Below are 25,717 nucleotides of genomic sequence, written 5' to 3' on the forward strand. Positions count from 1 at the left end.
TTATGCTCTTCATTCCAGCTTGAACTTCTCTTGACCGAATTTAAAGCTTTCTTGAATATGTTGCTCTGTGATGAAGGCTCAGTTTAGGGTTTGCAAAGTCAAACAATTTCTTAAAACCTCTTCCTTCGACTGCGAAAAGGATGCCAGATCAGTGCAAAAGTAATCCAGCATTGCAGAGTCAAACTGTTTTTTGCACGCCTTGCATTCAGCACCGTAACTTGTTTTTTGAAAATATCTCCAGATTTTGTTTTTTCTTGGTGACATTTTTGATTGTTGAAATGAAGCAAGAATATTTCTTTTCAATATGAACAATATGAGTCAAGTTGAATTCCACTGGTAAACTAATGAAATAAGTCGAAAGTGCACCATTTTATACAAAAAGTTTTTGTATTTAAAATCTAATTAAAAATATTTAAAATCTAATTAAAATTTTTTAATTAGATTTTTTTTAAAAATCTAATTAAAAAATCTAATTAAAAATCTAATTAAAAATTAAATTTGTTTTTGTCAAAAACAAATTAAATTTTTAATTAGATTTATTAAAATCAAGGAGTCAAAATATTAATTAATTAAAAAAACAAATTATTAAGCATTTTGTAAATTATAATAATTTTTAATTTGGAAAATAATATAATATTTAAGTCTCGTTCTACTTCTTGCGAGAATTTTCTATTTCTCGTTTCTCACGAGAAGTCCCATTTCTCACGAGAAACGAGAACGAGAAACGAGATCTCGCTCATGGTTATTCAAAAGATATGATTATGTAAAGTTTATACCCTCACTAAATGAGGTGGTTGTTTTAATTTTTTTCTGAACATTCTGATGTGATATAAGCAAGAACATACTTAAATTTGGCACTTAAGTATGTTCTTGTTTACATATTAAAGAAATAAGACACTATCAAAAAAATGTTTCATCAAGTATATTAACTAAGAAAGATGCATTATTGAATATATAAATTATGCTAATTTTCTTAGATTTAATGTGCCCAGGTTCAACTCCATTGTAATATTACATATGAATTGTTTTGTAGTGGTTTGTTTTATACAAGACAGTTAAATTGCTGAAAGTAATTATTTCAACTAAAATCTTTGATTTTTCATAATTATATTAATATAATGTTTAAAAGTTTATGCAAGTAGACATCATTATATTATTGGTTATCCATAAAGTCTTTAAATGAGTTTAATATGGTTTATAATAACACATCAAAAGGTTTTCAGAATTCATTTGTATGTAACTCAGAATTCATTTGTATGTAACTGAAGAATTCATTTGTATGTAACTGAAGAATTCATTTGTGTGTTACATATTTCAGAATTCAGAATTCATTTGTATGTAACAGAATTCAGTTGTATGTAAACAGAATTCATTTGTATGTAACTATATAATAATAGTATTAGTTAAAGAGGATGTTGATTAAATAAATCTGATAGGTTTGGTGATTAAGGAATGGCAACATTTTCAAATTATAAAATCTTTTACATTGCTTATAACGTGGTGAAATACCACACAATATATTCACAATACCACACAATATATTCACAATACCACACAATATATTCACAATACCACACAATATATTCACAATACCACACAATATATTCGTATTTAAATCAATTTAATATAGAATTGTGTATTTTGTTTAATTTATATTTTCATGGATAATATATTTAATAACATCGTTATTTTTATACATTAAAAAAAAAAATTATCCAAAATTTCTGTTATTTATTCAATATTTCTCCTGTTTTAGTATGTTATTTTATAAAAAAATTTCTAGTAAGTAAAGTAAAGATCCAATTTAAAAGCCATTTGGTATTTCAGCCACTTATATATTAATTTTCCAGGTTTCCAAAAGTATAACTATAATTTGATTAATATAAACTTAAATTTCAGTAAGACACATAAAAGCAGAATTTGATTGTCCGACAAACTTATAACTTAATTAAAGACCTTATTTTAAATCCCATAAATGATTGGGGGTGGGGGTGGGGGGTGTTCAAAACTCAAATGGTCATAAATTTAGAACACCAAGATATTGCATGACATTTGAGACTTGTCAATGAACTTAAATTTAGTTTTAAATGTTGGAAAAAATGTTTGATAAACTCGTTGCTTTCACGCTAATGGTGTATTATGAAATGTGAGGTTTTCATTTTAGAGTTTATTGTTAACAGACTCTGATTATCACAATATTTTTACAAAGGTTTTGTTTTACATAAATATAAACCAATAAATGTTTGGAGTTTGCTCCATGTTGTAGAATATAGCTAGATTCTCCAGCAAAAACAAAGCACTTGCTAAAGGCCTGATTTTAAATATGTGATTATCTGATTGTTTAAATATTGTGATTTGAGTTTTTGTTAATTTTTTTACTTTTAGTTTTTGAAAATTTAAAATAAAAAAAGTCACAAAAATTTACTAAAAAAAAATTAACTTGATGTTATTTTATTATATAGAGCACTTTTTACAGTAAAAATATAATTTTAAATTAGAAAGTGTACTTATTATTTTTGAACCACTTAACTGCATTCACTATATTAAATACATTAAACTAATCAGCAGGTTATTAAAAGTCATCCATTTTTTTAAAGTTAATTTTACTTTTTTTTTTTTAAATCATTCTTGATGTTATTTACATCAGTTATTTAAAACAGTGAAAACTTAATTTTCAAAATTGTTTTAAATAACTGTCTGGTTTATTGTTCTTACTTTGGAAATGACTCTCCATTCAGCGTGGTCGTTGTTAAAAACCAATCTAACCAAAATGAAAGTTATTTCTGGAAATGACTTACTGGAATAACTGTTGTCTGGAAAAGACTAATCGAAATTACTTCATTCTAAGCTAAAACAAATAAATCAAAAAAATGCCTTTTCAAAGTTATTTTGTAAAAATTTTTTCTTTCTAAAAAATTATAAACCAACTTTGAAAAAAAAAAAGTATATTGGAGAAAAAAGTTTGGTCATGGCCTCCCTTACCCATGAAACAAACTTAACAAGCATGTTCATCCAAACTACTCAAATGTTAAAAGTGTCAGAGTTCTAACAACTCTGAAAGATAAAGCAAAATTAGAAAAATTTTATAAAAGTGGAGTTTCTTGGTTGGCTCTGAAATCAATTTTAGCATGCATGCTTATCAAAATTACACAAATACTGAAAGTTTCAGAGCTCTAGCTAGTCTGAAAGGTAGTGAAAAATCAATCGCAAGATTCCAGGACAACTGATAACCAGCAAACAACTTGTAAGTTAAATTAAAGGTTTAAAAAAAAAGTTTATTCTAAAGCACTATTTTAAATGATTTTATTTTTCTAACTTTTCTTAGGCGAGTTAGACAACAACGCTACAAAAAGAAGGTTATTAAGGTGCCCACAATCTATTAAGGCAGAGGTCGGCAAATTGTGGGCCGCGGCCCAATTGTGGGCCTTTGCTACATAATATGTGGGTTCCAAGCCACCTAACTGCATAATATACAAAGTAGTGTAGTTGTGGGCCTTTTAGTTGTTTTCCAGGCTGTAAAAATTATAAAGCCTCCTTATAAAATACTCCCTAACACCAGATCTTGTCATTTTAGACATAGTAAAAAAATAATTTCAATGCACTCTAACACTGTAGCACTTTAAGACTTCAAATAAGATCCTTATACTTAAAAGTTGAATCATGCTAAAAAATTACTCTACAAAAATAAAAACATTCGAAAAGCACGTCAAAAATAATTAGAACATTCGATACTACATTATTTAGATTTTTTACGAAATAAGTATTATAAAAGAAATAGTCGGCAAATCTTTAATGTTTTATATATCCAGTTTTTTAAGACGCAATATTTGGAAATTGAATAACCAAAAATTACTCGAGTATAACCAGTTATCGAGTAACCGGTTATCGAGTTTGGATGCTTTACTCAGAAGTTGCAACTCTGATAAATACACACATTAACTTGCAAAGATATGCCAGGTAAACATGAAGCGAAGCGTAAATATGCACGTCAGTGGAATGAAAAATGGGAGCTGATTTATTTCTTCACTGAGGGACCAAGTAACAATGCTCTATGTTTAATATGTAATGAGACTGTTAGTGAACTGAAAGGAACCAAGCTTGAACGTCATTTCGTGTCAAAACATGAATTGTACAATACTAAATATCCTCTTGATTCAACAACCAGAAAAATAAAATACGACTCATTGAGAAGCTGTTTAGAAAAACAGAAAAATTTGTTTCAACAAATGTCTAGCAGTGTTGATTGTGAAACTCGTGCCTCTAATATGGTGCCATGGATATTAGCAAAAAACCTGAAACCATTTACTGATGGTGAAATAATCAAAGAATGCATGATTGAAGCATCAAAATTTCTTTTCCCAAATTATAAAAAAATTCATGACAAATTTCAAAGTATGCACTTTTCCGCGCGTACAGTTACTCGAAAAATTGAGAAAATGGTTGTTAATGTTTATGAAAAATTGTCAAACAATCTGTCAGAAGCTGAATTTGTGAGTATCGCTCTCGATGAGTCTACTGACCTTGTCGGTAAAGCACTACTCTGTGTTTATGCACGTTTTATCACTACGAATTGTTGTTTATTTGAAGAACTGCTTGGAATTGAATCACTGGAAACAACTACAACTGGACAAGACATTTATGACAAATTGTTCAAAATATTAAAAAATAGGAAAGTGCCTCTTCAAAAAAATATCTTCAGTTGTCACAGATGGCGCTCCTGCTATGATTGGAAGAATTCGAGGAGTTGTTACTTTGCTGAGAAATAGTGGTGAGTTTCCTAACAAATTTATGTCATATCACTGTGTAATACACCAGGAAGCAATGTGCGCTAAAGTTGCGACAATTGATGATGTAATGACAGCCGTAGTAAAAACAATCAATCATATACGTTCCAATGCACTCAAATGGCGTCAATTTCGTGCGCTAATGGAACAAAATGAAGATGAACATGGTGATCTTCTTCTTCATTCAGAGGTATATAGACAAAAAATAAATAATTTACCATTACAATCAAAAATAAATGTTTGTCTATTTTTTGCAGGTTAGGTGGCTATCAAGAGAAAATATTCTTAACAGATTTTGGGAGTGCTTGCCAAGTGTACTGCAGTTCATGGTAACTCAAAAATTTTCATTCATCACAATGTCTATTGAAGAGTTTAAGTGTAAACTGGCTTTCCTTTGCGACATCACAGCACAATTAAATGTTCTGAATAAGAGATTACAAGGCCGCCGTGTGCTGGTTTGTGATTTGATCAACCACATCACTGTGATGAAGACAAAACTTAATTTGTACAAAACTCAATTTGCATCTGGTAGTTGTACTCATTTTCCTACTTTAAATGAATGTCAACCATCAAGGGAAATGTTATCGTCATTTTCATTAATAGTGACTGCTCTGTATGATCAATTTGAAAACAGATTTAATGAATTTGAAGACTTAAAAAAGCATATGGTTTTTTTGTGTTATCCATTTGACTTTGATATGAATGATATTAGTATTCTAAAGGACTTTGAAGAAGCTGATATTTTAAAAGCAGAGGATGAACTAATTAACTTTCAATGTGACAACAAGTTGAGAAGAAAGGCACCAAAAAAAGATGAAGATGGCACTTTTGGTGAAAATTTAATTATTTTCTGGCATGCTGTCATGAAAGAACGTTTTCCAGTTCTTAAAAAACATGCAAATAGACTTATCTGTATATATGGCACTAGTTACCAATGCGAACAAACATTCTCAGCCATGAAAATAATAAAAAATGTTTACAGAACAAGACTAACTGACACTCATTTGAATGACCTTGTGCTAGCTGCAACAACAAAATACTCACCAAATTTTTAATTGTGTTTTATGTGTTTTTTTTTCTTAAGTATGTATTTTGTATTGATACAATTATTAGTTCTATAATCTAATTCTATACTATATTCTGTTATATAGGTAATATAACCTATTTTATATATAATTTATTTATTGCTGTGGGCCGCAACTAAAACAAGAATTTTGCAAATGGGCCCCTTTGGAAATATGGTGCCGACAACTGTATTAAGGTGTCCACAACCTATAGTAGAAGAATGACTGGCTTTCCTTACCATCTTTTTTCAAATTGTATATGATAAAATGCAATAAAAGATTATATCTGATAAACACTTCTTTTATTAGATATATTATACCAGATAGTTTAAATGACTTATAATTTTTAAAAAACTGTTTTAGCAGTTGATGTCCCTGTGGATACCCTCCCTTTTCCTTCCCCTTCTGGTCTTTGTCAAAGTTTCATGGCCACTAACCTACTTCTGCTCAACAAAAAAATGAAATAAAAAACAAATGGCTATTTAGGAGCCCTTACCTCTATTAGCACTATGGCTCTCATGCAGCAGGGGGTCCACTTTACTCTACAGGTATACCTGCATGTTGACTATATTTGCCCCTAATTATAGTAGAACAACCCTTCATGATATAGGTCACAAACACTGCCTGCATTCATCAGAGTAATACATGAAGCATTACCCTGAAGTGCTCACAAACAGGCTATGGTTTTGAATATGCTACTTATCTCAAAATTTATGTCAAATCAACATAAAATTACTGTTATTTGAGGAAGTAAATAATATAATTTACATTTTACTTACTTACAAAGTAAAGTATACAATTTAAAAGATTTATTTGTAATTGTAAATAACATTTATTTTCAAATTACTTTTATGTAAGCTGTCTTTGCTAACTAGTTACTTTTAGACATAAAAGTAATTTGTTTTTATGATGTAGTTTTATTTTACTTTGTAAAATAAGTATTATGTTTTTTAAATATTATATTTATATTTAATTTAAAAATAACTTTTTTTTACATATATAAAAAATAAATATTATTTTAATGTAAATTTTTTACATAACTATAACCAAAGTTAAAGTAATTTTAAATTAAATTACTTCACTTGACCATTAAAAGTAAATTACATTTGCAAGTAAAGTAAACAGCATTTTAATGTAAAATACTTTTACTTGTGAAAATAAATAAATTTTTCACGTATCAGTTAAACATTTAAAAAATAAACTCAAGTAATTAAGTTTTACATATTGTATAATTTTATGTAAAAAAATTAACTGCTTTTAAATCAAAGTAAATTATATATATTTTCATATGAGTCATGTAAAGTAATATACGCTTAAAAGTAATTTGCATCAAAATAAGTAAACGAGCCATCCCTAGTGAAAAATCATATGCTACTGCTTTTAGTGTTCATTATGTTTGTTACTCCTGAATTGATATTTTACCTTTTAATTTCTTGCTTAAGTGTATTTATAACACTTATTATTTAAGTGTTATTATTTTATATTTAGGATAATTTTTTTAGTGATCCTTTTTTCTTTTAAACAAGGTGCAAAATTCCATTATAGACAGAAACCATTAAATGTTTAGATTTAAAAAAGAATTTTCTTTTTCTATATTTATCAAATCAATTTTATTAGATTAATTTAAAGGAAAACACTCTTACTCAACTTCATCAACTTCATTTAAATTTAAAAGATAGACACCATTAGTGACTGTTTTGTTGTAAACAAGGGAATGGATGTGCATGGTCTCATTATCATGTTTTGCTGCTAACCGTAATACCACTTTTGCTCGTTGCCCATTTAAGTTATGAACCTGTCAATTTTTTAAAACTAAACATTTGTAAACTTGTATGTAAAAAAATGTTGTGTGTATGTAATAACAAAATACACAAATATGGGTATATTACACATAAGAGGAGGACAGTCATTTCAGTCATCCCTCAGATTTTCTTTAAATTAATGAAATATTAATGAAAAATGTAAATTTGAGTTCCAAAATCCAAATGGTTCAAAAGTTATGACATTTTGAATTTAGCCTAAAACATTCTTCTTTTAACCAAGTCCACCATAATGGTTTTAGTTGTTGTACTTTTTAATAAATGATTTAAGTTCTAGCGTAAGAGTATGGCTAAAAATTGATACCTGGCCATTTTTGAGATTGAAGAATTCAAAAATGTAGAGATGCCAATGAAATTTTTGATGTTTATTTTTTGATTTTAAAATGTCAATGTTTTTGCGCTTTTACAATCTCCTGAAGTTGCCAAAATCTCATGAATTCAATTTTTTTTTAATGAAAGAGGATACCCTAAGGCTATCTTAATAAAAAAAGATGGTTTTGGTCTCTTGAAGCATAATAATTTATTTAAAAAATTTATTTTTTGGACTCACATTCTCTATTGTAGATTTTATAGCTATAATTTTTGGATGAGTAACGTAAGTAGTTGAAGAATATGACTGAAATTAAAAAAATGAAAAGATACGTGTATGTAAGGAAAAAGAAAAGATATTAAAGATATTGCAAATATTACAAAAATTGAAGATAATTAAGAAAATTGTCTTTATAATTTTAACAATAACTTGTTTAAATAATGAAAGTGAAATGATAATAGACATTCATTGTCAAGATAAAAGCTGTTCAAACAGTTTTATCTACTTTTGAGATGTGGTACTGATGTCAAGAAATTGTTGACATTGTTTTAACAAGAGAAATAACCTTCATTCTTAGCACCCAGCAATTATCATCTTGGTTTGGCCAGTAGTACAACCGACTTGGATAATGTAGATTTAATCAAAAAATCATCATTCTCTTTATCAACTTTAGAAACCATACCAACCAGGTAAATTCATTGTATTTGCAAAATAGATATTGTGACATCATAACAGATTCGATCTTAATAGTTTCGTATTTTTGTTTATTGAGGAAGCTAATTTTTAGAGCAAAATCATCATCATCAGACACCCTTTTTATCCTTACATTTGAAAGAGAAGGAGGTAAAAATTGATGGAAACTTCTTGTCCCAGGAACAGTGGTTGCTGTTAAAAGTCTATCAGTAAGTTTGTTTCATACAAGCTCCATTTCTTCAGCAGTGATGTGCACAAACATAATTCCACTGATTGACTTTTGACAGTATTCAAACATTGCTTGAGCAGATAGTATTTGACCTGTATTAGGACTATGCAAGCAGTGGCAACAAGCCTTTTTACAGTGCCACCTATTCCATTGCATGGAGATTTACCATGGCTTGTTGCAAAGAAATTCCAGATGCAACTAACAGAAAAATCTTTAGCATGGTGACATAAACTGTAAAAATTGTTTGCAGCTCTTATACTGCCCTACGCAACTATCCAAAAAACTTTTGCAGTTGTGGGACAAAGATTAGCTTTGAAATGATTTATGGTTTTATGTATAACTTCATTGATAAATCCAACATCATGATTCAAATCATCTGAAATTACGCAAAAAGATGACATTTTCTTGTAATAGAGGACAACTAAATGTAGAGAACACTGATTCTTGCTCCAATGGTAAATCTGTACTTCATCTTGTACTACAAAAGTGTAATTTTCTGCAAAATCTGCCAGGACAATCATCTCATCAATAATAATTTTTTCTTTGAGATGCTTTAGATAGCTTGATTGTGATTTTGCTATAAATGAATGAGAAGTAATTTAATCAAGCTTTTCACACAGGAGCTCTGTAAATTTAATTTAATGGTAGTTTTATTGTTAATGTTCAGTTCTATCTATTGTTAGGCCTATCTATTGTTCTAGGCCTACAGCACTTAACATCAATTTAACATTTTGGTGTATTATACACACAAAAACTGAATGTGTACTTTTTGGAATAGCAAGGATGCACCATTTAAGTTAAAGACTGCAAAACTTAAAAAATCCATCTTTATGATTGGACTGCATTGAACTTAAGTTACACAAAATTAATTTTTTTGACATTTGTTTTTTTTTCCAATACTAACATAGTCTTTTTTACCTTGCATTTGCTTCAAATTCTCATCATCGCAGTGAAAAAGCTTTTCAAGTTATATAACATCTTTGCTGATTTGATGCTGTTCAAACACATCAGGGTATACTATGATGCCTTTTTGGTGGCATAAAAACTTTGCATTTTGAATTTTTTTGTTGCTTTTCTGATAGACTAAGATTTTGGGGTCAACGTCAAAATTTGAAGTTGCTGTCGTTTGTTAGAAACTATAAGTTTTTCCTTCATGCATTCAATAAGAAAGTCTAGATTTGGTTTGAATCTCCTATAGAACTTCAATGTTGTTTGGTGCAGCAAGATGGAATTTAGTGACATCCAGAGCAATAGCAAGTTTCTTAATAGCTGCTTCTTAAACTTGTTTTATTTTTCTCTTTCCAAGTGGATGTTTTAGGTAAATGAAATTTTAGAGGAGACACTTTAAGTTCACATAAGGTATTGCTGAGCAATGATCTGATTGATTCTAGCATAACTTCTTTCTCCATATCATCTTCAATTATTTTTACCTCGAACTCGATCTCTTCTGATCCTTCACTTTATGTTTATTCATATCTGCATTGTGAACAAAGCTTTTCATCTGGTACTACAAATTTGTATTTTCGGCATAGGGATTTTGCTGTATCCAAGTTTATTTTACAAAGAATGCCTGAAAAAAAAGAGAGCTCTTTTAATCGATATAAAAATGAAAAAATTAATAAAATTTGAAAGATTTAATTGTGCTCTTTCAGAAGTTTGCTAAAAGTAAAGTTAAATATAGCTAAAATAGAACTTGGCTGCCAAGAATTTTTTTATTGTAATTCTCAACACTTTTACATTGCAAATTTGAAAAAAAGGTGTCACTACTAAAAATACCTTTTTAACTTTGTTATGGATATTAAATGGGTTGCAGCAACGTATTAATTTAGCTCCATAATCTTGAAATAAACATGTTTATGATGCAGAAAAATTGGCCCAGTCCTCACCAATAATATTTCTCTTTCATAATAAGGAATATCTTCAAAATATTCAATTTCAAGCAATTGTGTATATGTTGTGAAATGACATTCACTTTTTAGGTTGATTCCAATAGAGCACAGTTGATTATTTACCATAACTGAGAAACTGAATTACCAAATCAATAATTCTAAAAATAAAACAATTTTTATGCTTTATACATTATAACTATAACATTTCAAAATGTGAATGTGAATAAGAGCCCAAATGAAGAATTTTTTTCCTAATCTTTAAAATGACATATCTTTATTATTCTTCAAGAGACCAAAACCATATTTTTTATTGAAATAGCCTATAATTTTTCTTCTTCCATGAGACTTGGGTAACTCGGGTAGATAGTGAGAGCACAACCCATGGTGATAAAACAGAAAATTTAACTGACCATTTTAAAATCAAAAAATGACCATCAAAAATTGAAAATTGGGACGGTTCTCTATATTTTTAAATTGAGTACCCTCAAAAATGATCAGATACTAGTTTTTAGCCATATTCTTGCACTAGAACATAAATTATTCATTAAAAAGTACAACAAGGTGTTTGAGGCTGAAATTCAAAACATCATCACTTTTGAACTATTTGAATTTGGGAACACAAACTTTACATTTTTTCATGTGAAGTTTGAACTGGCTCAAGTTTGAAAAATATCTGAAGAGGTGACTGAAAAAATTAAAATTTTTTGTCCCACTTTTACAAGGAATTACCCATACATATATATAAATATATATATGTATGCATATATATATATGTATATATATATATATATATATATATATATATATATATATATATATATATATATATATATATATATATATATATATATATATATATATATATATATTCATATACAGTCACAGACAATATTAAGTAACATTGTTGATAAAATTGAAACTTGAACAATAAAAACAAAATTATTTATGTCAAGATCTACATAACTGCAATAATTTTGATTTCAAAGAAAAACAAATATATTTATAACTCTTTTAAACTCATTGCAAAAGTAACTCTATTAAATGAAATTATATCTTACAGTTTTTCTGTCCAAAAAAATTGTGACAAAAGTAAAAAATATCAAAGTTTTCATTATGAAGTATGTTTTGTCAATAACTATTATTACAAATGCAACAATATCATGTTTGATTTTCATTTTGGTACTTTGTTGCACTACCTTTTTGCTTTTAAACTGCTTCTAAACATCTTGGCATGCTTTTTACATGCATTGATGTGACGTCAGCACCAACTAAATTCATTGATGTGACGTCAACACCAATTAAAGTAAAAAAGTTTTACTCAGAACCTCATAAATTTATTTTTTGCTTGTTTATTTTGAAGAATATATTTTAGATTTTAAAACAAGCTTTTTTAATGAGGTTAAGGTCCAGGATTTGTGGCGGTCATTTAAGGATGTTAACTTTTTTTGAGGAATTATTGTGCCATTTTGCTGGCACATTTGAGGTCGTTGCCTAGTTTTCTAAATTTAGATAGCAAATTTTTGCTATCTAAATTCTGCATAAGAATTGAACTTAGATAGAACTTAGAAAAATTTGCTATCTAAATTCATTTCTTTAGCAGATTGGCATAAATTTTCAGAAAGCAAATCAGCTTACATTTGTCCTGACAGTATATTTTCAATATTCACCAGCCTTAACACAGCATTTGAAGCAAAGCATTCTCAAACCATAAGTAAGCCGAAAAAAATTTTGTAGTTTTTTAAAGCCAAATATTTGAAATTTACTGTAATCAGATCATAATACTGAGTTCCAAAAAAATAAAATAATATAATAAAATATAATAAAATAAATTATTGTTTTCAACAATAAAATGTTCATTTGCAGTTTTGCAAACGCTAAACATTTTTTATTTATTTATACACTTAATGAGGGGTTTAGTTTTCTGAAGACGGTTTATTAAACCACTTGAAGTAAGTCTTTTGTAGAGTTCAACTGGACACATTTAATTAAAGATTTTCAACAACCAGTCTTATCTGAGATTATTGTTGAATTTTTCTTTGCTATTTGTTTAATTAGCATATCAGTTCTTGTTGAAGTCATAAAGGGGCAACAAAGTCTTTTTAAAATTTCAACAGAACTAGTTGCTTTATATTTTATACACATTTCTATTTTATTATATCTTTCTAACACCACTTATTGATATTTGATTTATTATTTCAGAACATTTTTTGTAGGTTAGGTCTTTTTTCGATCGCAAATGAGATCTGATGCCCAATGAATAATTTTGATGATAAATTGTTATTATTAGTTTTCTTTTTTCTAAAAATAAATTTTAAAAATTATAGTTTAAAATACTTATTTTTAATAAATAGGTATTGAAAAAACATATTTCTTAATTAAGGTAATAATTAAACTTTGATGTTTCTTACTTTTGTAACATTTATTTTCGACGAAAAAATTGTATAATTAGTAATTTTATTAAATAGAGATAGTTTTGCATTAGGTTAAAAGAGTTAAAATATATTTGTTTTTCTTTGGAATCAAATTTAAAAAAAAAACACAAAATTATTGCAGTTATATAGATCTTTTTTTTGATTTTATCAACAATGAAAAAATTAAAATCAAGCTTTTCCATATATATATATTATATATATATATATATTTATATATATATATATATATATATATATATATATATATATATATATATATATATATATATATATATATATATATATATATATATATATATATACATATATAATATATATATACATTTATATATATATATATATATATATATATATATATATATATTATATATATATATATATATATATATATATATATATATATATATATATACATGTTTTTTTTAATTATTTAAAAAATATATAAATATATTTAAAAAATATATATATATATATTTTTTTAAATTATATACATATATATATATATATATATATATATATATATATATATATTTATTTATATATTTAAACTTAATAATTTGTTATAAAAATATACTTTTTATAACTATTTTTGTTATTGTTATTTTATTATTATATATTATATTCCTTTTTTTTTTATCTATTTACAAAAACAAATTGGTCATTCTTGGGTGCTAATTAAATTATTGTTTAACTTAACGTCAATAACCAACGCACAGTGGGCCAGTGACTGGACAAAAGTATAAAATCCAAAGTCAGAATTTTAATGCCATAATGGTTTTAAACAATTATATAGATATTATAAAACAATTTAAAACCGTTTATATACACTTAAAATTTTAATGAATATACTTATGATGTGGTTGAAGTAGACGCGAATGTAAATTAGAAAAAAAAAATTATAAAGAGAAAAATGTTGTTTAAAAAATTGATGGAAATAAATAACATTTACATAAAATATTGCGCTTTTTAAAATATTAAATTATAACTCTATATATTATCTGGATTTTAAAAGTTGTTTGACTAAAATTGGTATGTAATTAACATATTTGCAGCAACTTTAAACACGCTTATTATTTTATATTTTATTGTATGACTTTTGCTTTTATTTGACAAAGTTTTTTTTTATTGCTACATCTTGCTTTTATACTTAGATATTTTGAAGCTTATATATGTTTTCTTTAATAATTTCATAAATATGGCTGCCACTAGGCGCCACTTTGGTTTTCTTTCATATTTGAACATCTCTTACCTGACAAAAAATCTGTAATTGTGCTCAAAAACTTTTATTTGCTCAAAATTTTCAAAAACGCGGAAAACATATAATACGATCTTACTCATACTAAGCAAAGTACTGAACAAGAACATATATATATATATATATCGTAATTCAAATTTTGTTCTTATTAATTTAGCGCTTGTCAAACCAAATGGATTTAATAATCTGTTTTAATTGGTTTGGTGGGGTTACTCATTTTAGATGTTGAACTGCTGTTTTTATTTAGGTTTCATGAGTGTCACAAGAAACGAAATTCACCAGTTTATCAGACTCAACAGTCTGTCAATACATAAAAAAGAAGACAGTATACTTGTATACAACTTTATTAAAGAACATGATTTGAAGTTTCAAGGTAAAAAGTTTGAGAGTCAATTTCATTTATTTATTTCTGAATATGGTAAAAGATGGACTCGAAGTAAACGAACCGATGCAAAGTTTATTAGGAAGAATTCAGCTTGGCTTGAAAATGATTTTAATACCACATTAATGAAGGAGAGTAAAAATAAACAACTCGGCAGACCTACATTACCATTTGAAGATTCGTCTTCAAAAACAAAGAAAAGAAAAGTTGCAACTTTGTCAGCTTCAAATTCTTGTGAGCTGCTGTTTGCTAGTGGCACACACCTGTGGAAAGAAGGTAGAAGAAAAGATGCTCAGATAGCAATAAAGTTGGCTAATAACAAAGATGCTGAACTAGATCATTCTGATAATACATCTGAAGAAGCGTTGGCTCTTTTGTTAGATAATGAGATGAGCAAATCTCAATATCAGCGCTTAAGAAACAATGCGAAAAGCAAAAAAAGTAATTTATATCCACCATACAATGATGTACGTGAGGCAAAAGAGAGGTGTTTGCCTAGTCGTGAATCATGGGCAGCAACAGATTACTCTGCAGGCATCAATTTCCAAGCATTGGTAGATCATACTGTGCTGCAGTTGTTGGAAGTACAACATGATGTTATCAATTCGTTTGTTTTTGATAGGCTAGTTCTGCGCTCAAAGGTAGGTTTTGATGGGTCAACTGGGCAAAGCATATACACAAGTTACTGATGAGCTGAAAAACAGAAGCTTTTTCCAAGAAGCAAGTTTGCTTCTTTCCTGCTTTGTACCACTTGAATTGACAGGGTTCTCTGGTCAAGTGGGGAAGATTGTTTGGAGAAATCCACATCCGTCATCAATATTGTACTGCCAAGTTGTGCGGTTTAGGTTTGTAAAGGAGACAACTGATGTAATGAATGCAGAGCACCAATTTCTTGAAAATGCTATTGGAAATTTAACTACAACTCCTGTGCTTAAGTATGAAAACTTAACTGTTCTTCACAAAGTTGATGTTACCATGATAGATGAAAAAGTAGCCACTGCATTATCTACAGTTACTAATTTAAGTCAGTGCTGCTCAGTTTGTGATTCAATGCCAAGTCAAATGAACCAACTTAATATTGTTTGCAATTTGCCATTAACTCCGACCGGATTGAAGTATGGCTTGTCAACACTTCATGCATGGATTCGTAGCATGGAGTGTTTGTTAAAAGTCGGCTACAAAGCTGAAGTGAAGAAATGGGCATTAAGGTCAGATGCAGACAAAGAAAAAGTTAAAGCTAAAAAGGATTTAATTCAATCTCGGTTCAGAAATGAAGTTTGGCTGGTGATTGATATCCCTAGGTCTGGTGGTTCTGGATCATCAAATAATGGCAATACTGCCTGACGTTTCTTCAGAAACGCTGAACAAACAGCAGCAATTATCAATGTTGATGTGCGTTTAATTAAAAGGATATATGTTGTGCTGTGCACTTTGTCATCTGGTTTTATGATTGATGCTAATAAATTAAAAGACTATTGCTTAGAAACAGCACAGCTTTTTATACAACTTTATCCCTGGTACTACATGCCACAGAGCTTGCACAAAATCTTGATACATGGGTGGCAGGTTGTTGATGAGATGGTGTTGCCAATTGGGAGGATGAGTGAAGAGGCCTTATAAGCACGAAATAAAGACTTTAAAAAATTCCATGAATTTTTTTCAAGGAAGTGTTCGCGTTTAAAGACAAACGAAGACCTTTTATGGCGTTTTATGTGCTCATCCGATCCAGTAATCAGTGCTTTATGATCACCTAAGCACCCTAAAAAAGAAAATTTTCCAGATGGTGTTGTGCAACTCCTAAAAGAAAGCCATTCTTTTATTTTGTAATTTCGCCTGAATTATATTGTACATAATTATTTTGTATTTTTAAATATATAGACATACCACTTACTAAGCTTGTACTACTTGTAGCATACATTGTCAAAGATTTTCGTGAATGCATGGGTACAATAATACCCATACAAATTTGAAAAATTCTGTAGACGCTTGTAAAATCTGCTAATTAGAAAAACTAATTAACTAAGCTAGAGTATAATTTTTTTACAGGGAACCAAGTTTATCCAGCAACGTGTAATAGAACGTGTAATAACACTAGTTAATCATATCAAACTGAAAAAAGTTTTGCTTTCCATGAGCGAGGATCAAAGGGAGGATTTCATAATAAAACACGTGCTAAATAGTGTACATTGCACAAATAAAACATAAAACTAATAAAATTTATCTGTTGCTAAGCAAAATTGGGTATCCATAGGAACTAAATAAAAAAAAATTATTTACTTTTTTAAAAAGCGTGACCTCATATTGGTACTTATGTAAAATTTGGTGAACATAGCACTTGTAAAAATATCTGAAAAAAATTATGTATTTGCTACCCAAAATTAGGTATCCATAGCAGCGAATTAAAAAAATAATACCTTCATAAGAAGCGCAGACATCATATTATTACTCATCCTAATTTTAGTCAATATAGCCCTAATATTAAATAAGTTATGAATTTTGTCCAGTAAAAGTGAATTCTGGCCCACTGTGCAACGTGGATATCATCTGTGACGTCAATAACCAATGTGGATATCATCTGTGACGTCAATAACCAATGTGGATATCATCTGATTTAATTATTGTTGACAAAGCAATTTTATATAAATGTTGTAATGAAAGAGGACAATCTGATAGATATTGTCATTAAAAGAATCTCTCTAATAACATTTTATGTGAAAATGACACATATTTTGAATAGTTAACAAATGAATAAATTACTAATTTTAATACATCTTTTGATAACCTTTATTGTTTTTGTCATTGATGTATCTATGTTATCTTTGTAGTACAAAATATACATATATATATATATATATATATATATATATATATATATATATATATATATATATATATATATATATATATATATATATATATATATGATATATATATATATATATATATATGTATATATATATAAAACTTAAATTGCTAGTTTAGATGAGCACTCTGACATCACACTGGTTGCTACCAGGGGCTTCGGTACATACATCCACTGACAAATAGCCTGATTCTCGGTGGAGTGCTATAGAAGATATATATATAAATATAAATATATATATAAAAATATATATAAAAATATATATATATAATTATATATATATATATATATATAAATATATATATATGTATATATATATATATGTATATATATATATGTATATATATATATATATGTATATATATATATATGTATATATATATATGTATATATATATATATATATATATATATGTATATATATATTTATATGTATATATATATATATATATATATATATATATATATATATATGTATATATATATATGTATATATATATGTATATATATACATATATATATATGTATATATATATATATATGTATATATATATGTATATGTATATATATATATATATATATATATATATATATATATATATATATATATATATATATATATATATATATATATATATGTATATATATGTATATGTATATATACATATATGCGTGTGTATATATATACTGTGCCTTAGTCTTGGAGAGGTAAATAGCATTAAAAAAATGATTTAAGCTATTGAACAATTCTTATTTATAGCAATTAACTTAATTTTATTGTTAGCTAGTAATTTATTTTAGCTACTTTTACCAATTCTAATATATGGCAATTTAATTTTGATTTTAACAAATTCGAATATATAGCAATTACCTTAACTTTAATATTAGCTAGTAATTTAATCATGTTATAGTAACCAATTCTAAGATATAGCATCTCACTTAATTTTGATTTTAACTAATTTCAACATATAGTACTTACCTTTACTTTAATGTTAGCTAGTAATTTATTTCAGTTTAATAACCAATTATAAGATATAAAAACTTGCTCAATTTTGATTTTAACCAATTCTAATATATAGCAATTACCTTAACTTAAATGTCAGTAAGTTTTTAGTTATTTTGAGCGATCCTAATATACAGCAATTACCTTAATTTTAGGGCAGCTTTTACTACTCCCACAATTAACAGCACCATCTGTATCTGCAAGAATTCCACCATGACAAACACCTTCTGTTTTATAGCGAAATCGATAACCATACTAACAATTTGATATATAATAATTTGATACTAACAAATTTTTGATATTGCAAAATAATAAAATATAATAACATTAATTTGAATAACTTTAAAAATAAAATATACTTACATTTATAATTATATGTGAAATATACTAAAATTCAGGGATCGAGTGAAAAAAGACTTAAGCAATAAGTTTCAAACATTATACCAAAAATGAGTCTGGAGTTCCGAAAATGTAGGAACTTTATAACTCCATAAGAAAAAAATACAGAACTTTATAAACCCTGGAACCTTTTTACTTTTTTTCTATATGAAAAAGTCTTTAAAAATTTTAGGAACACTACTAAGTTTTAAATGTCTACGTTTAAAATAGAGAACAATTCTTAAATAAAAATTTAAAACAATTTAAAAATAGGGATTAATTCTGAAGTATTTTTTGAATATGTATGCATTTAAAAATAGGGAACAATTCTGAAGTATTTTTTGAATACGTATGCATTTAAAAATAGGGAACAATTCTGAAGTATTTTTTAAATATGTATGCATTTAAAATAGGGAACAATTCTGAAGTATTTTTTGAATATGTTTTAGTTTATTTTAGGGAAAAATCCTGAAGTATTTTTCAAATATGTTTACATTTAGGCCTCATGCCTGATTAAACTTTTTTTAATAATAAACTTGAAGCACCAATTTGTTTCAAAAATTGAATAACTTTAAGTTGAAAAATATGTGTTATATGCTTTATTGAGAAAGTTTTAATACAAAACTTATATTTAAGTAATTTGTTTAAAATACCATGATTTGTTTCTCTCCAATCCATTAAAATAATTTCAGCTACATTGTTGTCATGGTAACAATAAATTTTTAAAAAGATATTGAAATAAGTTAAAAAAAAAATTTTTTGATGAATATAATTAATATGTCATTAAAATGATAAAAAGTATTTGAATTTTAATAAAAACTAATTATGGTATTTTCATTAAAATATAAAAAATGTGGTAGGTGTTATTGCGCAACATTTAATAATAAAAAAAGATTGCAAAAATCATAAATTTTTATAATTTTATAAATACCTTCCTTGGTTGTCTCTCAATTTTAAGATAAGGACCATTATCAGAAATACCTATGAAAATAAATTCAAAATAACTTTAAGTTTATATGACTTAGTTTAATATTTTGTGAAATACTATGTTATAAATTTAAACAAAAAAAACTTCTTGTGTGACACTGCAAATAAACAAATAGAATAAACTTGAAGTCAATATATTATAATAAATATAATAATAAATTAATAAAAATAAAAATATAATAATAAAAAAATAAAAATATAATAATAAATTGCCGACCTCATTTTTCCTGATTCCGAGGGTTGATTATATATATATATATATATATATATATATATATATATATATATATATATATATATATATATATATATATATATATTTATATATATATATATATATATATATGTATATATATATATATATATATATATATATATATATATATATATAAATATATATATATATATATATATATATATATATATATATATATATATATATATATATATATATATATATATATATATATATATATATAAGGGATGCGGAGTCCCAAAAGGACTCCAGCTTTAAACTCTACTTTTTCCAAGTCTGTAGAGTCAAGAAGCTCTAAACATGTTTGTTGACTTATGATCTTCTATAACAAAAAAATTCATGAGATTTAATGACTTGAAACTTATTGTTTCTAACACCAAAAAATTATGCATTATACATGAAATTAGTTCATATAAGGAACAATTTGTAACAATTACTAGTGAAAATGTGAAATAACCTCATTGCAATTGTGGTACAGTGATTTGTGTTCTTTCTCAGAATCAGGATGTCCGAGGTTCGATGTTGGCTCTGACCAGATAAGCAACATTGGTAAGGAAGGAGGTGTAAACTTCCTAGTTAAATTGTTCTTCCACGGTGCTTTGTGATAAGACACTTAGTTCTTCATAGAGCAGCTTAACAAATAAAAAAAAATTTTTGTAGGTGATTGTGGATTGTTGTGAGGACTTTCCAAGTTAAGCAGAAACTTTAAATTATTAGCTTATTCTTCATTTATATTAACAACTATGATTTTAAATAAAGTGGATCTTTGCTGCAATGATCTACTATTTTTTGAATATTTTTTCAATCATTTTTGACATTTAACAGATCTTTCTCTTTTTCAATATATTTATTGACATCGCCAAGTAAATAGGCTGCCTTGTAATTTTAAACAAGTTAAGATATAATATCTCTTCTTGGCCATTGTGAAATCAAGATTTAGGTAATTTAGAAATACTTTGGGAAATAAGACACATTTCCCAAAATATTTCTAAATTATCTAAATCTTGATTTAGGTAATTTAGAAATATTTAAATATCCAAATTATAATGGTTGGGATATTTAAGTATATTAACATGAGGAGTTTTTATAATCTACGGTAATTCCGAAGCCAATTGCAATGAGTGCTATGTTGATGCTTAAGTTCAATGTTATTTGTAATTGCTTTATAAATTGCAAAAACCTTATTAAAAACGTAATACATCAGTTATCCCATCATTTTCCTAACCCATAATACTTTCTTATTTTGTGTCGAAGAAATATATATTTCTTCAATACAATAATGATAACAATTAACAAATAACAATTATTAACAATAAATTATCATTTTCTTATTAATAAATAACAATTATAACAATAAATTATCTTTTGGAAAATTTCATTTAATAGGATTGACTGCTCAGTAGTCATAGAAGCAGTTCTATTTTTTTTGATGCATATATACAAATTGCTTCAAGGTAACTTCGTATGATAAAATTCGTCAATTAATTTTGATTTATTTGTTTACTAGTTTATGATTTATCTTTTTATTAGTTTGTTACTTCTTGTTGTAATATTTTCTATTTCAATCTATATCTAAATTCAGTTTACAAAATTAATAGCAGAGTATTTTCTACTTTTTAACTTTTTCATTAGTTTTAAAATGTTAAAAATTGAAGTAGAACTTCAACCACTATAAAATAGCAAAATCTATTTGGTAGATTGATCTTTTTTAAAAAAATTAAGATTTTTTGGTTAAGAAAAAAATTTTTATTTTTTGCCCTCCCCCCCTATATATACATACATATATATATATATATATATATATATATATATATATATATATATATATATATATATATATATATATATATATATATATATATATATATATATATATATATATATATATATATATATATGTATATATGTATATATATATATATATATATATATATATATATACATATATATATATATATATATAAATATATATATATTTATATATATATATATATATTATTATTATTATTATTATTATTATTATTATTATTATTATTATTATTATTATTATTATTATTATTATCATTATTATTATTATTATTAGATATTTTCTGAACAAGTTATTTTACAAAAATAAAAAAACTTGTGAAGGAATGGTATTAGTATTCCTGTGCAGAACCCAAAGTTGTTACATTAGCATCATAAATCAGGCTATAATGTTTCTTCTTACAACATGACTATCATATAGCTTCTTAAAATTTCTCAATCCTGGAGCATCAATAATTTGCTCTGACAAAGAGTTCCAGTGTTTCACTATAGGATTTGTGAAAAAATATCATTTTGTTATAGTAAACTTCATCTGCCAAATTCTTGACCATTCAACAGCTTTATTGATATCAGCTTGTAAAATATCTACATCTGATGGTGAGCTGATTACCCCAATGATTTTGCTATCATCAGCATATAATTTTATATTGTGTGTCAAATTATCTGGTAGGTCATTCATATACAACAAAAAAAGAACGGGGCCAAGGACTGATCCCTATGGGACTCCACTAACTATATCTTTCCATTCTGATGTATTTGGTCCTATTTTGACCCGTTGCTGCCTTTTATTTAGCCATGCTTTAATCCATGCAAGAATCTGACCACAAATTCCATATGCATAGAGTTTATGTAGTAGTCTTTTGTGAGGCACTGTATCAAAGGCTTTTGACACCTGTAGCTTCACATGGTGCATGATAACCTCGCGGATAATTGCTTCCATTATTTTTTTCAGGAATTGATGTTAAGGTCTGTGGTTTGAGGCCAAAAGTCTAGAGCCTTTTTTGAAAATTGGAGTAACATTTACTTTTTTCCATCTATTAGGCACAACACCAGTACTAAATGAATGATTATAGATTATACTTAAAGCTAAAAAAGCTTGAACAACAATTTAAGAGGACTCGTATATATATATATATATATATATATATATATATATATATATATATATATATATATATATATATATATATATATATATATAAATATATTAGGATTATGAGTCATAACCCTAATGACTTTTGATTTTTTTGTGACCCCATGTTCCTGGGTCATAAATTAATGCATATTTGTACAAAAGTAATAAAAAAAACATTAATTTAATTTTCTTGTTAAAAAAAGTCAACCAAAAACCAAAACTTCGAATTTACTATATATGCATATGGATAAAATTTCTAACAATTTTATGATCATTTTTTTTTAATTAAATTTTTTAACTGGAGAATTTATATGTAGTTTTTAAGCATTAAATTCAAGTTTATTGTTAAACCATAACACTCCAAATTAGAAATAAATAAAAAAAATTACAAACTTAAATGACAATTCACAAGGACAAAAAGCTATTGTATATATCGAAAAAATGTTAATCAGTAAACCAATGATATGTAAGAGATGAACCTCTTTTTTCTGGTAGAAGAATAAATGCAAAAAGAGAAAGTATTGCTCGGGAATTTCATCTTGCATAACTTAACTTGTATATGTATTCTTTATATGTAATGTATATTTTAAAACTTCACTTTAAAAAACAACACCCATTAAAATTTTATATCATCATGCCACACTGCTATTTCAGTAATCACTTCTTTACCATTCTTGAAATTCTTCCTTAGCTGTTCGTTTCTGAATGTCAATTCCATTTAAGATAACTTTCAACAAATGGTTGCTGCTTTACTGGCTGATAACTTTGAGGATGGTACTGATTTGGTTGCAGTTTTGGTTTTTCTGTAGTTCTTGCTGGTACTTGTTTACTGTTTTTCTGAATCTTCAGACTCTTGATATTCTGCCTCAGACTCAGATTCAAAAGTCGCTGTTGCCATTACTGTTGTTGAAGTAGACTTTAGGGATATTTTACTTCTTTTGGATAGATGGATAGTTTTTAAACTAGTAGTCTTTCCAGTTGTATGCCTGTGCTTTCAATCTGAAGAGAAAACAATCTTTTGTCCTTACTACAGAATCATTCACTATCTTCTTTTATGATGTCAAAATATATACGTAATTATTGTTGTTTAACGCGCCGCGAAAAATTTTTTTACACAAGCGTTTTCTTTAGGTTTTCATACTAGTTATCCATTGATTTATTAGAACATTACTAAAAATAAACAATTGCATTTTGTAATTAAAAAAATCAATCTGAAACTGGAACTTTGTTTTTTATTTGTTCAATGTAGTTTGCACAAGAATTTTTAACTTTTCTACTCAATATCTAAAAATAAAGAAGAAAAGAAAGTTGTTTATATTTATGAAAAAAAAATTTTTTTTTATAAATATGAAATATTTTTAAAATTGTCCTCATAAACCACTTTAGAGGAGTGTGGGCAAGAGCTAAAGCTCTTGCTTTCCACCAAGGCCTGTTACTGTTATCTTCCAGTGATTGTTATTCTAGTGAAACAGTTCTTCTTTTCCTATGTGACTAATAAAATCATACAAGGTTCTTTATCCAGATTGTTTGTTTTTTTCAGTAAGATAATACTTTATTATATTTCTAAAAGACAATAATAATAAATATGTGTTATTGTACTTCTATATTAATTGACTGCCATCTGGCAAATACAGATTCATATATAACTATTAGTGTTGCCAAATCAGGTAGCTTATATAGTCTAAGTCTTGCTAATTTCCATAAACTTCTAGAAAACTCCAGAAAATTCTAGAAAGTTTCAGAGATTTCTAAAAACAGAACAGGACAGAACAGTCCGGCAAATTCTAGTAAGTTTCATAAGGTTCAAGAAAATTCGATGATTCAGAAAATCAAAATGCCTGCAAATATTACTTATATACCATTTTTTTAAATTTCATGTTGTGGGCGAACTTTTTGAAAATTAATTAGAATAAAACCCATTTTCATTATATTTAAGCAAAAGTCCATCGATTTATGACACAAAAAATAATTAGTTTACAAAAAGTTAAAAAGTCATAACTCTAATATACATACTTAACAAAAGTTTTAAATGGCTAAGTTTTAAATTATCAAATACTTTCATATTTAAAACCACAAACTTTGAAATATAATAAAATCACAAACTTACCAAATATTTCTGGATCAAACAACATTATATATATATGTATATCTATATATGTTTATACATATATATCTTATGGATTGAATCTAAAATCAAAATGATAGATAAATCTTTATTACAAACAAAATATAAATTATTTTAATTATTCCATATTTAATTAAGAGGTTATCCGTTAATTACATTAATAAAATAGGGGGAAGGAAGGGGAGTATAAAATTTTTTGAAAGTTAATGACAAGGGGGAGGGGGAGTCAAGGATAGTTGACACAACAATGTTACTTTTTTAAATAAAATTAATTACATAAAAAAGGGAAAATTAGGCAGCATTTGCT

At 26.5% G+C, this 25,717-nt stretch overlaps 1 protein-coding gene across 1 annotated transcript in view; it reads right to left on the reverse strand.

Moving 5' to 3' along the window:
- Window positions 1-25,417, reverse strand: part of nfkb1 (nuclear factor of kappa light polypeptide enhancer in B-cells) — a 73,944-nt gene extending 48,527 nt beyond the window's left edge. Inside the window, 4 exon segments of the mRNA NM_001280866.1 lie at window positions 7,492-7,643; window positions 18,868-18,978; window positions 20,033-20,082; window positions 25,393-25,417. Of these exon segments, the coding sequence (NP_001267795.1) occupies window positions 7,492-7,643; window positions 18,868-18,978; window positions 20,033-20,082; window positions 25,393-25,417 (338 nt within the window).
- Window positions 25,418-25,717: the final 300 nt, after the last annotated feature.

The sequence above is a fragment of the Hydra vulgaris genome, chromosome 05 (genome assembly GCF_038396675.1).
Source record: "Hydra vulgaris chromosome 05, alternate assembly HydraT2T_AEP".
Classification (NCBI taxonomy): Eukaryota; Metazoa; Cnidaria; class Hydrozoa; order Anthoathecata; family Hydridae; genus Hydra; species Hydra vulgaris.